Raw genomic sequence first — 14,782 nt, 5'->3', positions numbered from 1 at the left:
CCACCAGCTGCACATTTGCGGTCACGTTGCCCATTATGGTCTCATCCGCCATGCCAGGACATTAGGGCGGAAACACTCTGGCGAGAGGAATGGATATCTATTATAATCCCCAACTAGTCCCTCGTCACCGACCCCACAATTTGCCCGCCTGGTTTTGACTTGCCCCGTCGTCACTGGTCCCTGTTGAACAGGTTCCGGACTGGGCAAGGTCTCTGTGCAGCCAACCAGTATCGCTAGGGCCTTTGTGACAGCCCTTTGTGCAGCTTTGGTGCAACGCAGATGATGACGCACGTTGTCGATGAATGCCTGCTGACTAGGTTCAGCAGTGGCTTAGAAGAACTGCATCTCGCCTCTGAAGATACCATCGCTTGGCTAGACGACAATGGCTAAATAAACTGCCCATACTTTTGGGAAATATATGGCATTGGGAGTCAGGAATGCGTTCTATTCCCAGCTTTCCAATAAACGTATCTTTTCCGTGCTTCAGTTTCCCTAACTGTAAAATGGGGCTAATATTTAAGGGGGGGGTTGTGATGCTTAATTTAGATATAGACTTTCCATCCATAGATATTAAAGTGCCAAGCACATTTATGTATTATTTATATATGACAGATATAAAATTTGCTCAGCACTTTAGTATCCATGGATGAAAAGTATATAGAAATGCATATTGTAGAACAGCTGATAAGTTTTATTTTATTGGATGCTAGAAATCTTAAATGCGTAGGCTTCTATAGACATGATTTAAATAATGCTACTAGTGAATCCCAGGGAAGTAAAAATGTTGACTTTGAGATTTTACACTCACTGCAGCCTGAAATGAGTCCTACACTTAAAAGGTATTCTGGCCATTACAGGGATTAGTGTGACCTACGCTCACACCACATCAGGATGTCATCTCATCTGATCTTACAAGTAAAGTAAGATTGGGCTTAGTAGAACTTGAATAGAAGATCTGGTGCAAGGAAGTGGGGTTCGTGATTCAGTAGGTGGTGGTCTGACAATTCTACAGTGTCTCAACCTGGTATAAAGGAAACTAAGTTACTGGAGGTATGGTCTGTGATAATGATGTAAAACTGAGATCCTGAGAACTTACGGTTATTAAAGGGTCACTTGTGGTTTGTGTAAGAGTGGGGGCATTAACACCTGGTATCCTGGCCAAATTTCAGCTTGGGTCTACGTAACTGATATACTTAAATCTTCCATGCAGTTTCAATTGGATATACCATTTACTTCCTTTCCTAAATTGTTAGAAATTCTGCATTTCACTGGTATTTTTGAATGATGCATGTCTGTGGCTCGCATATCAATTTCTGAAGTGGTTTGAAATGAAAGTTACAAAATTTATTCTGCTACCCAAGAGGTGTATTCCAAATTATCTTCAGTAGCAATGGCCTAATGTAGGACTGAGACAGATTAAATTGTGCCAAGTTCTATTATCTATAGTTTTATCAGTAAAAATTACGGTAGTATTAAAATAGATCCAGTGTCTTTTGTAGTATTTGCTTAACAAAATATTTATATCCTGCACAATATTATCCTAGACCACATGGCTTTGGGGGGTTTTTTTGGTGGTGGTTTTTTTCTTTTTTTTTTTTTTTTTTTTGCATCAGTCTTATAATACGAACAGCTATATGTTTGGGGAAATAACCTTTATTTATCTCTGAAACTTTTTTTTTTTTAAGGGTGTGAGCAACTGCACACTTCCCCTAGCCAGTTGCTGTTGGGGGATATCAAGGAGAATTCCAGGAACTCTGGGAAATTGACAAGTCACTGCATTGTGTTTGCTTTAAACTATACTGAACTCTACATTTTGACTTAACCCTTAGGACACGTGCCCATGCTGGGTAGGTCTATGTGGGGGAAGGGGGAGGGGGCAGTAGTAGAGAGTCTCACAGCCTGGTCAGCTGGTGCTGTTTTGCTGCATAGACATACCCAAAACCTTCTCTCTCCCCCTCCCCCTCTTTCCTTCCTACCTTCTTTGCAACGCGAGTTCTGCCTCCTTCATTGGTTGTAAATTTCTTGTTTTCTCAAAGTGGTTCTCAGCCCCTTCATCTCCATCATCACTACATGAACTCCCCAAAAGTAAGCTGAGAGCTTGCTTTACCTGATGGTGCCTCTGGCCTTGCCTTCCTGCAAAGAGCAGCTCTGAGCTTCAGTTGCATTCTCCTGATTCTCCCACCCACAGCTCTGAATGTGACTGTCCTTCCCTGGCCTAAAGGAGCTGTTGAGAAGTGGCAAGTTTATGTCCGGAGGAAAGGGTTCCCATCGTGGTAGAGGCAGGTTGCGGGAAGTCACTATTCCCAAGTTTCCAAGCACCATGACCCCCCCCCCCCCAGGTTACCCCCATTTCATTTGGAGTACTGGATAATTTCCTATGACATCCACAGTAGGGCTGGCTAGTTTCCTCAGAGTTAATAACTTTTTATTCTGAAGTGGGTTTGAAAGCACAGCCCAGTTTAGTATAATGTTGAGATGACAAGATATTCTCTCTGAATTCAGGGGCCAGGTATTGCTAGTCTTTTAAAAAAAATTATTTCTGTAAGAATCAAAATGCCGTGGAAGCTGCAAATTTGTTTCTTGATGGCTTTTATAAAGATGGTCATGAGTTTAAATGTATCTGGTAGAAGCCCAAACCTGAACAGGTGGAGCCACGTTTTCTCTGCTTACCTTCAAGAATCAATTCGTTACCTGTCTGAATGGCATGAGCATTCGCTGTACAAGCCTTGAAATTACACCACGTCTTATTAAAAGCACAGAAAAGATGCACCCTTTTTAAAGTGCACAGATTTATTGGAGGAGCTCTGGCCTCTCCACTTCTTCTGCGACTTGGTTTTTAATAGTTTTGTTTGTGGCATACTGATATGGTGTGATCACAAATGGTTAGCAACGTCAGCACAGCTCTTAATCCTTAATCTCTTTCTAGTCTGCATATTGCCACAATCTAGTCACCAAATGCAACAGTGAAAAGAAGCACTACTGCCTGGGAATGAATGGTGTTCTTGTCTCCCTGAATGAAGTCTTCTTTTAGTGGGTCATTCCAGGAAGAAGCTATTAAAGGGCCATTTGGTAGCCTCCTTTATTGGGGGAAGGCATGAGCAAAGAGCTGCATCTTAAATTGCACTCAGAGGTGAGACAAGAACTCATCCTGGTCTCCGGAGTCGGGAGTTTCATAACCATGGGTCCTCCACCAAAAACTCCTTGCTCCTAAAAGCTTCAGCCTGAACTTCTGAATGGTAACGTTCCTGTTGAGCATAGGATTTACAGTGGATGTGACAGGAGAGATCACCCTTGAGTTATCTCATACTGTCGAAAACTTTGAGATGCTGTGAGCCTGTTCTCTCTCTCTGTGTCTTCCTATCCCAAGGAAACTTTCTGTAATCCATTGTTAAAATAAACCATCCCGATGCTGAGCTTAGCAACACGGCCATTTTTAGGAAGCAGCAGTTCTCAGTTTACACTGAGACTGCATTTGAAAATTGTTTTTTATAATTGGCACTTAAACTTACTGCTGCTGGTGGCCATTTTGCTGAGAGAATCATTTGTGACAGCATTACCTAAGCCCACTGCAGGGGACTAGAAATCTTTTCCCATCCTCCTCTAATGCAGTTACAATAAAAAAAATTTCTTCTATCTCCATATGTAAACATTTAAATACCATTTCTCTTTCTTATCATTCATCGTGACTGTACTTTAATGGGAAAGAAGTAGGTAATCCTGTGATTGGACTGTGGTCCATTTCACTGTGCTGCTCAGCCCTGGAGAGAAGGGACAACACATGAATGATTCTTCAGACTCCCCATGTCACCTGTCAAGCAGTCTTGTTCCCACAAATCAAGGATGTGTGACTCCCCCCCCCGCACCCCCTTGACTAGTCTTGCTAATTAATTCTCATCCTGCCGTATGTACTTGTGTGTCTGTCTGAGTGGTGCTGCAGATTAAACCCACCTTCGTTGTTTATTTGTAGCTTTATACCAGTCTTGGTGTGGCTTTCCCTATTTCATAACTGTTCCTAAAGTGCCATCTTGTGGCAGTCCTAGAACTCTTAATTATTTTTCTTTCCCCTAACCAATCTGCCGGGGATCGCCTACTACAGGGCAGGCCTAGCGGAGAGAATGGCAGGGCGCCGCTGGCCGTCACCTTCGGCCCCCGGCTGGAACCCCTCCGGTGCATTATTGGGGATCTGCGGCCTGTCCTGGGGGATGGCCCAGCACTCTCGCAGGTCTTGGGGGGTGGGCCAGTCCTTGTGTGCGGACAGCCCCCGAACCTGAAGCGGGTGCTCACCAGCAACCACATACCACACGGCAGGGCCACTGGCCCGGGGGCCTGTCCTTGCGACAAGGCCCGTTGCCAACTGTGCCCACATGTCTGTTCGGGGGGCGCCATCGCGGGGCCTGATGGCATCGGCCGCACTGTCGGAGGCTCGTTCACCTGCACGTCCGCCAATGTGATGCGTGCCGTCGTGTGCCGGCGGTGCCCCTCTGCCATGTGCATTGGTCAAACTGGACAGTCTCTACGTAGAAGAGTAAATGGACACAAATCAGATGTCAAGAATTATGGCATTCGTGGACCGGTCGGAGAGCACTTCTGTGTCTCTGGTCACGCGATTGCAGACATGAAAGTCGCTATTTTGCAACAGGGGAACTTCAGATCCAGACTCCGGTGGGAGACTGCTGAATTGGAATTCATTTGCAAATTGGATGCAGTTAACTTGGGCTTGAATGGAGACTGGGAGTGGCTTAGTCATTATACAAGGTAGCCTATTTCCCCTTGTCTCCCCCCCCCCCCACCCGACATTCTTGTTCTTGTCCTGGATTTGTTCTGGAAATGGCCCAACTTGATTATCATACACATTGTAAGGAGAGTGATCACTTTAGATAAGCTATTACCAGCAGGAGAGTGGGGTGGGAGGAGGTATTTTTTTCATGCTTTGTGTGTATATAATATCTTCTAAACTTTCCACAGTATGCATCCGATGAAGTGAGCTGTAGCTCACGAAAGCTTATGCTCAAATAAATTGGTTAGTCTCTAAGGTGCCACAAGTACTCCTTTTCTTTTTGCGAATACAGACTAACACGGCTATTACTCTGAAACCTGAAAATTGATATGAAGGACGCTCTACCTGTATCTGCAACTCCCACTGGTTGTCAGTAGGGTTTGTATGCTGGTAGGTTAAGGAGATAGGTGGCTCTTAGAGATAGCTGTGGTTTTAGCTACTTAACATTAACCTTTGTGTTGTTGAACAGCCCTCTGAAGCCCAGTGATGCTGCACCCAGTGCATGCATCTGTCACAATGGTTTTAAGTGTGATATTGCAAAAGTATAAGTAGCCTTTTTAAGTAGAGAAGTTGAGCGATCAACATCTATATCTTAGAGAATAGTATTGGCCAGATTTATGACAGAAGAGTAAGGCTTTTAATTACTTGTATAACTTATTTACTCCAGAAAGCCAAACTCTGATACAATATTTGGTTTTCAGTGGAGTCCCATGCTGGCTTCACAGAGGGGTGATCCTGCTTCATGCATTGACATTGTGTGTTGTCTACTGACTACAGCAGGTGACAGGAAGTCAGAACTTCTAGGAGTCAAGTCAGGACTTACTTATTTCATCACCAGTCATTCAACCTCTCTAAGTTTTGGGTTAACCCATGTGGAGAAATAAGTTCAGTACCTACCTACCTACTTCTCAGAGAGGCAGATTCTTAATTGTTTGCCAATTGCCTAGAGATCCTTGGATGGTAGGAGTTGTATGTACGCTTGTTGCAGTTAATAAATAACTGGAGATGGATGTCTCTCTCTCATCTCTACCCCCTCCAGTGTTCCCAACTCCTGCCCGGCCAGTCCACGTGGTGCTGGATCCTCAGGATATCGCTTTGTTCAGAACATTACCTCGGACCTGCAGCTGGCAGCAGAGTATGCAGCGAAAGCGGCATCAGAGCAGCAGGCAGACGCATCTGGCGGGGACAGCCCAAAGGTTCAGAGAAACATTATCTGCCCAGCAATGCTTTGGGAGGCTTTCAGGCCTGGCAGCATACTGTAGTTAAACAAGTCTAAAGATAATTTATTCATTGTACATATGTGTTGTGAGTTACGTATTTCCATTGGGATACTTAACGCCCCTGAGGGTCACTGGGTCGTCCCCCTCTGTGTCAGTCACTGGCTCATGGATATCTCCGCTAGGTTAGCTGCCCAAATTTATTTTCTGCATTCACTTAAAAGGTCAAGTTACAGGAATCTTTCTTTTCTGATGGACCATGAAGCCTGACATGCAGGTGTGCCCTGAAGAAGCTATATATTTGAAAAGTATTAAAACCAAGGAGTCTTATTTTTCTTCTTCAATTAACAGCTCCACAGATGTACGTAACACTTTGTAAAATACACTGAGGGAAAAAAGACAGGGTCCCTGCCTTGAAGAGCTTGCTGTTTAACTCAGGCAGAATACACAGGCCTGCAGTTCAGGGACAAGAGGTGAGGAGAGCAGTGTAGAGAGGATTAGCTTTAAAAACATAACAAACAAAAAGTAAGTCATAAGGAAGGAATTCAGTCTTGATGAAGTGACCTTATACCCAAGCTGAAGATGTAGGTTCTCTCTTGGTAATGCCAGAGTTGGGATCTAGCAAGGGAGCACGATACTGGATAGCTATGAAGATTGAATTCTCCCCTAAGCCAGGGTGGCTGTTCTTGGTGCAGATGCACTGATGGAGCAATGTGAGGAACTGGAAATAAAATAAACCTTGCTAGTGCATTTCTTCAATTTCTAGAAGGGAGGGGTCCCTCCTGGAGACGGTGGAGCAGGACCAAGTCATGCTTGGTGCTAGTACCTAGAAGCAGGAATGGATGGAAAATTTTAAAAACGTAACAAACCTTTGGAACTTTTTTTCCCAACAGAAAATATTGTTTGGTAGAAAGTTTTGCTATATCTAGAAGGCATCCAGTATCTGGCTTGTGCATAAACTCCAGCATAAGAATCCTTATTCTGAAATTAAGCTTCCTCTGTTGTGTCCTCTCTTTTAGGATGAGTCCAAACCACCATATTCATATGCTCAGTTAATTGTGCAGGCCATATCTTCAGCCCAAGACAGGCAATTAACACTAAGTGGGATCTACGCCCATATCACCAAGCATTATCCATATTACAGGACTGCTGACAAAGGCTGGCAGGTGAGTTCTTGACACCTACAGATTTTGAAATTCCTATTAAAGTGCTTATCCTAAAAAGAAACACATTTGGTGAGGGATCAGGGCACTGGGGTAGTGGGAAGCTGTTCCAGTCAATTTAGGGAATAATCAGTTTAATAACATCACTTAAACTTTTTGTTTGTGGGCAGTGTTTGTAAAGGCTATTCTACAGAAACAATCCACATGGCTCAGGGACCTCTGGTTTTCTAATGCCCATCCTTGCCACTCTTGTCACTCACCATGCCTGCATCTCTAGAGACATCTTTGACATGACTGTCATCCCCATTTTCATTTCCTTCCATGCCCTTGCTACCAGCAGCCACTTCATTAGTCTCATCTCCCCTGTTCTCTCTCCAAATTTTCCTTGACCCCTGAAAAATCTTGACGATGTCCAGTTATTTAGAAGAGGATGCTCAACAGACCTCTCCATTTGCGATTGTTCCACTTCAGCATGGCTGTCTACAACTCTGTTCTCTTCCTGCTTTTAATCACAGTAACCCTCATGCCCTCCACGACTGTTGCTTTCCTTTTCCAGAGTATGGTCGCTCTAGTATAAATACCATCATGGACCGCTGAGGATCTGAAAACCACAAGCTGGCCCCTTGTGTTGCACGTCTCTGCATTTAGCATACTATTGAGAAATCTCACCAGCTTCTCTGTACAATTTGTCCATAGCTGACAATGCTGTGTCAGACTTGGGTATTCAGCTGCTTGAGTGTTGCTTTTAATGTGTCAGTAGCCAAGGCTTCAGCCACACTCACCCTTTCCCAGTGCCACGTCTCTGAACTGGGTGTTGTCACTTCCAGGCACACAACACTGGTGCACTGGAGAATCACGGGCAGCTGTTGATTCCACTGTGTACAGCTGGCTGGAGCAGCATGGCTGGTCGCACTTGGCAGTATAATCAGAATAAGTACATTCTGCCTGCCCAGTTTTCCTCTGCACTACCAATTGGTTATAGAATTCTTCACTTCCCACCTTATCCTGCTCCACAGTGTTGCTGTGCATTGTTAACCAGCTGCTGCATTATACTGCAGAGATGGCTGCATTTCAGTGGTGGGTGAAGTGGTCTCTATATGTCCCTTCCTTCCCTACCAGCAGTGTTGTAAGGCTCTGTAAAGCACATCTGTTGCTCTTTGAAAGCTGCTAGAGAAGCACAAAAATGGGGGCCGGGAGGAAGAGGAATTAGAAATGATTTTATGCAGTTGTGGGCTCACTGTGCCTGTCCTGCAACATAGCGGTGCTAAACCTAGTCAGTGATAGGACTGTTCCCTGGGAATTCAGTTGTTGTTTATATAGATGGGTAATATCTACAGCACCCTACAGTGCTAGGTCCGTGCCAGACAGCTAATGTGTCCCTCCCAATATCTAGTCAGTCTAAAAAAAAAAATCACTGGCCTGCTTTATGATTATTGTGGTGTGTGGTGGCCTCTAGTGGTTCATGTTCGCACATGTGATCAATTTGCTGGTAGGCGGTGCAGCCCAACCTGGCAGTTTTCCACTTGAAGACAAAAAAGCCGTCTTTGAAGTGTGTTCTAAATGTTTTACAATACATATCTCTTTTGTTTATGCTTTTCCAAAGCCCCTACTTCCATATCTTGCAGTGGAAGAGCTACTGCCCTCACTGGTTCTAGGAGTTGTTTCGAAGGGGCAGCTAACAGTACAGTGCCAGGCAAACCTATCTTTCTCCATAGTTAATGGAAACTATCTGTATTTGTAACTTATTTAGCCATATTTTTTTCTTATCACTTCCATTCCCCTTGTGAGTCTTGGTAGCTGGGTAGCTTGTTACTGTTTGTGGCAGAGATTCTGAAGGGGATGGATGTTACTTTTCTGGTCTGTGAAGCCTAGTTTGTCTGTCTTTGGTGTTTCCACATTGCATAGTAATCAACTCATTCCTCTGCTTCCTTCAGAACTCCATTCGGCACAACCTTTCCTTGAACCGTTACTTTATCAAAGTTCCACGCTCCCAGGAGGAGCCTGGAAAGGGCTCCTTTTGGCGAATCGACCCTGCCTCAGAAGCCAAGCTAGTCGAACAGGCATTCCGAAAACGGAGACAGAGAGGGGTGTCTTGTTTTCGAACCCCTTTTGGACCCCTCTCCTCCAGGTAAGTTCGGGTCCCTTTTTATTTTGTTCCAAATCTCTATAACTGTTTTGGTGTCATTTCATAGTAATGCAGAACTTATTCTCACAGGAGTAAGTGGCTTACTGTGCAAAGCCCTGCCGTTCATTTCTGAAGAGTTGGGTCCACATGTGGATTAGGTCGTAGGAGAAATCATGTGGTATTTAAGCTAGTCTCTTTCAGATAACATCACATCATTTGACATGATTGTCAGCAATGGAGTAGAAGGGATGTAGTATGGGACTAAATGAAACTGCCTCAGCCAATGGTATGGGTGTGGAGGAGAAGCTTAGCTGTTTGGACTAATTGATCCTAGCTAGTGCAGTGTTACCCTTTGCTCTCACAGGGACCAAATTTTGTCTAAATGTGTGTGAAGCTAAGGGAAAATTAATAATAAAAAGGTGACATCCACAATAGGGCGTGTATGAGAGAAGGATATTGTTCGTTTGAATGTTAATGAAAATGTGAGTCCCATAGAGAATACAGTTCTGTTTTATAGATGATTTTTTTTGTTAAAATGAATGCAAATAAAGTCAGGATCCCTCACAGTTCAATGATATCTAGTTAATTTATTCAGTGAGATTCTATAACTAAACACCACACCCAGTGAGTATAGTATTAGAAATAACTTAAAAGACCCAGGAATTAGAAATCCATAATCCTCTCTGCTAAAATATTTATGCTAGGCTGCTGGTCTAATGTACTGACAAGGGGGATTCTAGGAGTGACTTCAGAACTCTTTGTCACTTTAGCTAGCTGGGTTTGGGAATGTTGCGGAGGTAACTGCTTGAAGTTCAGTGTTCTTTGTACTTTTAGACTTTTCTAATGACTCAATCCAGAGTGTCAAAGTGTTCTCATTTAAGGCTGGTTACTTTCCCTGGTCAGAGGGGAAATGGAGTGCTTGCAGCTGTTCCCTTGGGTTTATGAACAGTGACTCTCTTAAATGGTGCTTGTACTTTTGGGAATTCCCGACCTTTGTAATACTGACAACTTGAAGATCACATTTGCATGAAAACTTTGTATCTGCTATAATTGCAAATAAAGCCTGCAATTCCTGTTACTTAAAATTAGCAAAAAAATACAGTTCTTCAGTGTACTTTGTGAATTGGCAGCACTTAGTGGAGTTTCAGTGTTTTTGCCTCTCTCAGGACAGGAATAGTGGGAGAGGAGCCTTGGCGTCATCCCCCATCTAACAGAGGAATAGAAAAACTCTCTCATTAAATGTTTCATGTTTTGTTTAAATTGTAGCACGTACTAATCAAAGGGACTGTCAAAAACAGGATTGGAAAAACAAAGCCAACCAACTAAAACCTATTTAAAAAAAAAAGCCATTTGAGTAGCCCATTTAGATTCAGATTTCTCCCTACTAAGAGTGGCATTGCTGCAAAGATGCCATGCTATTGGCTTCATTGGAGGGAGTAGGACGGTAGAAACAGCACAAGAATGGTTTCTTAGTGCTGTGGAAGAATAGAAGCTCTTCTGCTGAGGCAGTAGATTTTGGAGACGCCTTTTGTTCTCTGCTACAGCTTTGTTGGCCAGCATGTATTCTTTTGACTCTGTTTGCACTGGTTTGTGTTTCAGGAGTGCCCCTGCCTCTCCTACTCATCCCGGCCTGCTGTCTCCTCACTCTAGTGGCCTACAGACTCCAGAGTGCCTGTCCAGGGAGGGCTCACCCATTCCACATGAACATGATTTTGCGTCAAAGTTAGCCTCTGTTCCAGAGTATCGATATTCACAAAGTGCGCCTGGTATGTAGCCCCTATTTTGCAGGAGATGGTGGTTATTGTGGTGGGAGGGTGTTATATATTTCAAATAAAAGCCTCATCTCTCCATACTTAACCACTGGAGGCTGGGAAAGGGTATATAGCTTTAGACTCTCTTTCTTATTCGCTTCAGTTTCATGGTGATGGGATGGGGAGTTGAGGGAGTCAATCTGAATGGGGATTTGGATCTGTCCTCTCTCCTCTTCAGCCATTTAGGTCGGTTGCTCTTTGGGGCTGCTGTCTCCACCCAGAGTTCCATGTGACCTGATAATTTAAAAAGCACTGAGCAGGGGTGGAGTTTTTCACTCATATGCTGGGAAAGTGAAACTGCTGGGTGGTGATAGGTCTGTATGAACCCCATGATTGTGCAACCCATTTAAAATCCTGCACTGTGTGTACACACACTGCATACAAAAACTATACTCAGAATGTTGTTGAGATTGCAAAGCCAGCCGCTCAAAAATTAGGAAGTACAAGATTGACTGTTGTCTGAATAACTTGAATTCTTTTCCAAATACTGCACCGCTCAGCATTATGCATTATTAGAAATGTCTCAGTAAATGAGTCTGAGTAAATGAGTGTTCTAACATGCGTATCTCTTCCGTTTCAGGATCACCTGTCAGTGCCCAGCCGGTGATCATGGCTGTTCCTCCCCGGCCATCCACTTTAGTGGCAAAGCCGGTAGCTTACATGCCAATAGTGACTTCTCAGCAGCCTTCTGGTCATGCAATCCATGTAGTGCAGCAAGCACCCACTGTTACAATGGTCAGGGTTGTAACCTCCTCCTCAAGCTCTGCTAACGGATACATACTGACAAATCCGGGCCCAGGCGGCGGTGCTCACGAAGCAGCAGGAACAGTGCTGGATTTGGCTGGTGATCATCGAGGTAGTCTGTTTCATTTCCCTCCCTACTTGACAAAGGAAGATTTGTCTGGACTTGTAGGGTTTTTCTGCACACCTATTTCACACCCTGGGTGTTTAGCCCTTGACAAAAGAGGTCAGTCATAAGATACAATTTAAATTGGGTAAGAGCTTTCACACTAGGTCTGCCTAGTAGTAAGCAGGAGAATTGAGCTCTGTGTGGCCTTTAGTTAGTAAAAATCTAGCTAGAATTTTACTGGTGACCAAAGCTGAATATATGGCTGTGAATATTTATTCTAGTTCTGGTGCCCACCTACAATATGCTTGTGGACTGTGGCCCATTCTGATCAATTGAGAAAATTACCAAAAGGCATTGCTATCCCAAAACAAAACTCCCATCATCCCAAGGTATTCTTTTCTGTTTTGAAAGCCAGCACAGAGAAGGCTGAAGCTGTTTGTTTCAAGGTGACATTGATGGTAATTGAGACTCTGTCCTTTTTCTGTGGATATGTAAAATATATTCCAAGGGAGGAAAGGTGTAAGCCTCTGGAAATGAGTTTTGTAGAAGTGCATATAGTGTTTGTGATTAGAAGACTCTGCAAAAGCCAATTATTATAAGGATCACTTTATATCTTTCTAAACTGGCCAACTCTGGCCTCAGTGGTCTTAGTGAGCTAAACCCTGAAAATACCTAATGTTCTATAAAAGGATCATTCTCTGTCTGCTTTCACTTGGGCAGTATGTCCTTTTCTGCAGCTCTTCTTATAATTGCATGATATTATTGTACAAATGTACAGTTAATGTACAAGCACAATAAGAACAGTGAGTTTCGTTGGGTGTTTGTGCAGAAGAGTGATTTTTTTGCTTACAAGCTGGGATGAGGAGGGGAGGGCAGGGCAAGACAAAAGACCCTCCCCAATAGTAATATGGGACACTCAGCATTTGCTTTGGTGTTGGCTTGCTTTTGACCACCTTCAAACTTCCCTGAAGTTTTTGAATAGATCCCCTCTGTGGTTCTCCAGGCTTCCCAGCAGCAATCTGTGGGCTTGCCTACACTTGTAGTGGTACAGTAGCACAGCCTCAGCACTTCAGTGTAGATGCTGCCTGTGCCGACAGGAGAGGTTCTCAGGTTGGCATAGGCAATCCACCTCTCCGAGAGGTGGTAGCTAGGTCAGAAGAATTCTTCTGTCAACCTACCACACTGTACACCGAGGGTTAGGTCAGCTTAACTGTGTCACTGTGGGTATGGATTTTTCACACTCCTGAGAGATGTAACTACTAAAAAGATGTAACTTTTTAGTGTAGAGCAGGCTTCTGTCTCTCTGACCCTCTGCCATTGCTAGATCCTCTTCTCCCCCCTCCACCCCCCCCCCCCCCGCTCAGCCTCTACCTTCCCCAGCTCCACTCTTCATCCTCTCTGCCATCTCCTTTTCCCTCCCCTTTGCCTTTCCTACTGTCTGCCTTCTCCTCGCTGGCTCTCTTGTCTCTCCTAATCTGTCTCTTCCCTACTTCCCCGACCACTCCTCTTTACACCCTTCTACCAGCCTGACACCCTGCCTGAGCTCTCCTCTCCTATTTTTCCATGTCTCCCTTGTTTCTCTGATGTTAAGATGGGGAAGAGAAGGGGGACGTTGGGGTCCTCCTGCTGGATCAGCTTCCTCACTTCCTGCCTGCCTGGGCAGACATCACTCCTTTTCTCCTCATCTCAGAGTTGGCTGGAGAGGTCAGGCAATGAGCTGAGTCAGTTGCAGAGAGAAATCTCAGTTGCAGCCTTTGGCTGGCCAACAAAGGGACAGGGTTGCTCCTTGAGGCAAGAGTTCTGGTAGCTGCTCCCTGCCTGTTGAGCAGATCAGTTAACCTGGAGGAATGAGGAGGAAGGTTTTAAACACTGCCGCACTAAAACAGCAGCATCAGTCCAGGCACTGCCCCCTTTCTGCTGGTTCCTTCCCCTATCCTTCATAGCTAGTTGAAAGTTGTTGTGCACAAAGGCAGGTGAAAATTGAAGGGGTCTGTTTCCTCTCCACTCCCCTGTGATCTCACCCAAGTGTAGGCATGAGAGTGAGCTGTCCCTAACTCCACAAACACTGGGGCTGTTTGATACTGTTATGGTTCCTTCCCTGTTGTGTAGCTGAGGCTCAGGGTGGTTGGTGTACAGGCAGGGAACTCTCGTAGTCTAGTTTCCACTGACTGTTATTCATGCCAAAGTAGTAACATGCAGATAAGGAAAAGAACGATGGGGAGAACCTTTTTATGCCTCAGGATGACATTTTTATAACCTTGTTTCTTAGTTGGCCTGCTTGTGCCTTAGAGGAAGTCTATTCCTGACATTGGTAAATAGTTGCATAGAAATTTTTGTGTTAGGTACAGTAAGAAAACTTGTGGAGTTACTGAAAAATCATGGCTGGATGTTTTGAAATGCTTCAGAATAACCATTTGTTCCTCCATAGGTAGTAATCCTTCCCCATTCTTATATCACTGGTTGCAATGTTCTTCTCAGCCTTCTCGGTGCGGATCCCATTGTGTCAATCGGCCCGCAGAAAGTGTTCCCTGGAGAACCTGATCCTTCATAAAGATTTCTGGGTACTTCACATCTCCCGGGATCAGGCCAACACCAGTCAGCCATGTCCTCAACCCCTTCTTGTTTTGGAGCCCAAATGTGTTACTCTGAGACTAAGCTGCATTGACCTGAGAAGTGATGCTTCCCATCCCCGAGAGATACTGATTTGTGGGATTCATCAAAGGCAAATTATTTGGTGGTATCTGGATACTTTGGCTGTATGTGCTTGGGTATTTTCATTTTGTCTAATCTTGGGGTATGCATTATTGTTAGCATATTAATGAAAATGAAGACCGCTCAA

At 44.4% G+C, this 14,782-nt stretch overlaps 1 protein-coding gene across 3 annotated transcripts in view; it reads left to right on the top strand.

The window, feature by feature from the left end:
- Positions 1-14,782, top strand: part of FOXK1 (forkhead box K1) — a 73,015-nt gene that overhangs the window by 47,998 nt on the left and 10,235 nt on the right. The window contains exons 3-7 of one of the 3 annotated variants that reach the window (XM_077828022.1): positions 5,817-5,973; positions 7,014-7,160; positions 9,092-9,285; positions 10,882-11,048; positions 11,674-11,949. In XM_077828022.1, coding sequence (XP_077684148.1) covers positions 5,817-5,973; positions 7,014-7,160; positions 9,092-9,285; positions 10,882-11,048; positions 11,674-11,949 — 941 coding nt within the window. Of the gene's footprint in view, positions 1-5,816; positions 5,974-7,013; positions 7,161-9,091; positions 9,286-10,881; positions 11,049-11,673; positions 12,061-14,782 lie in introns of all 3 variants that reach the window. The other 2 variants (XM_077828021.1, XM_077828023.1) reach the window with 2 other exon arrangements.

Source organism: Eretmochelys imbricata, chromosome 10, assembly GCF_965152235.1.
Source record: "Eretmochelys imbricata isolate rEreImb1 chromosome 10, rEreImb1.hap1, whole genome shotgun sequence".
Taxonomy (NCBI): domain Eukaryota; kingdom Metazoa; phylum Chordata; order Testudines; family Cheloniidae; genus Eretmochelys; species Eretmochelys imbricata.
The sequence above is the reverse complement of the archived record's forward strand: the minus strand, read 5'-3'. Positions and strand labels throughout refer to the sequence as shown.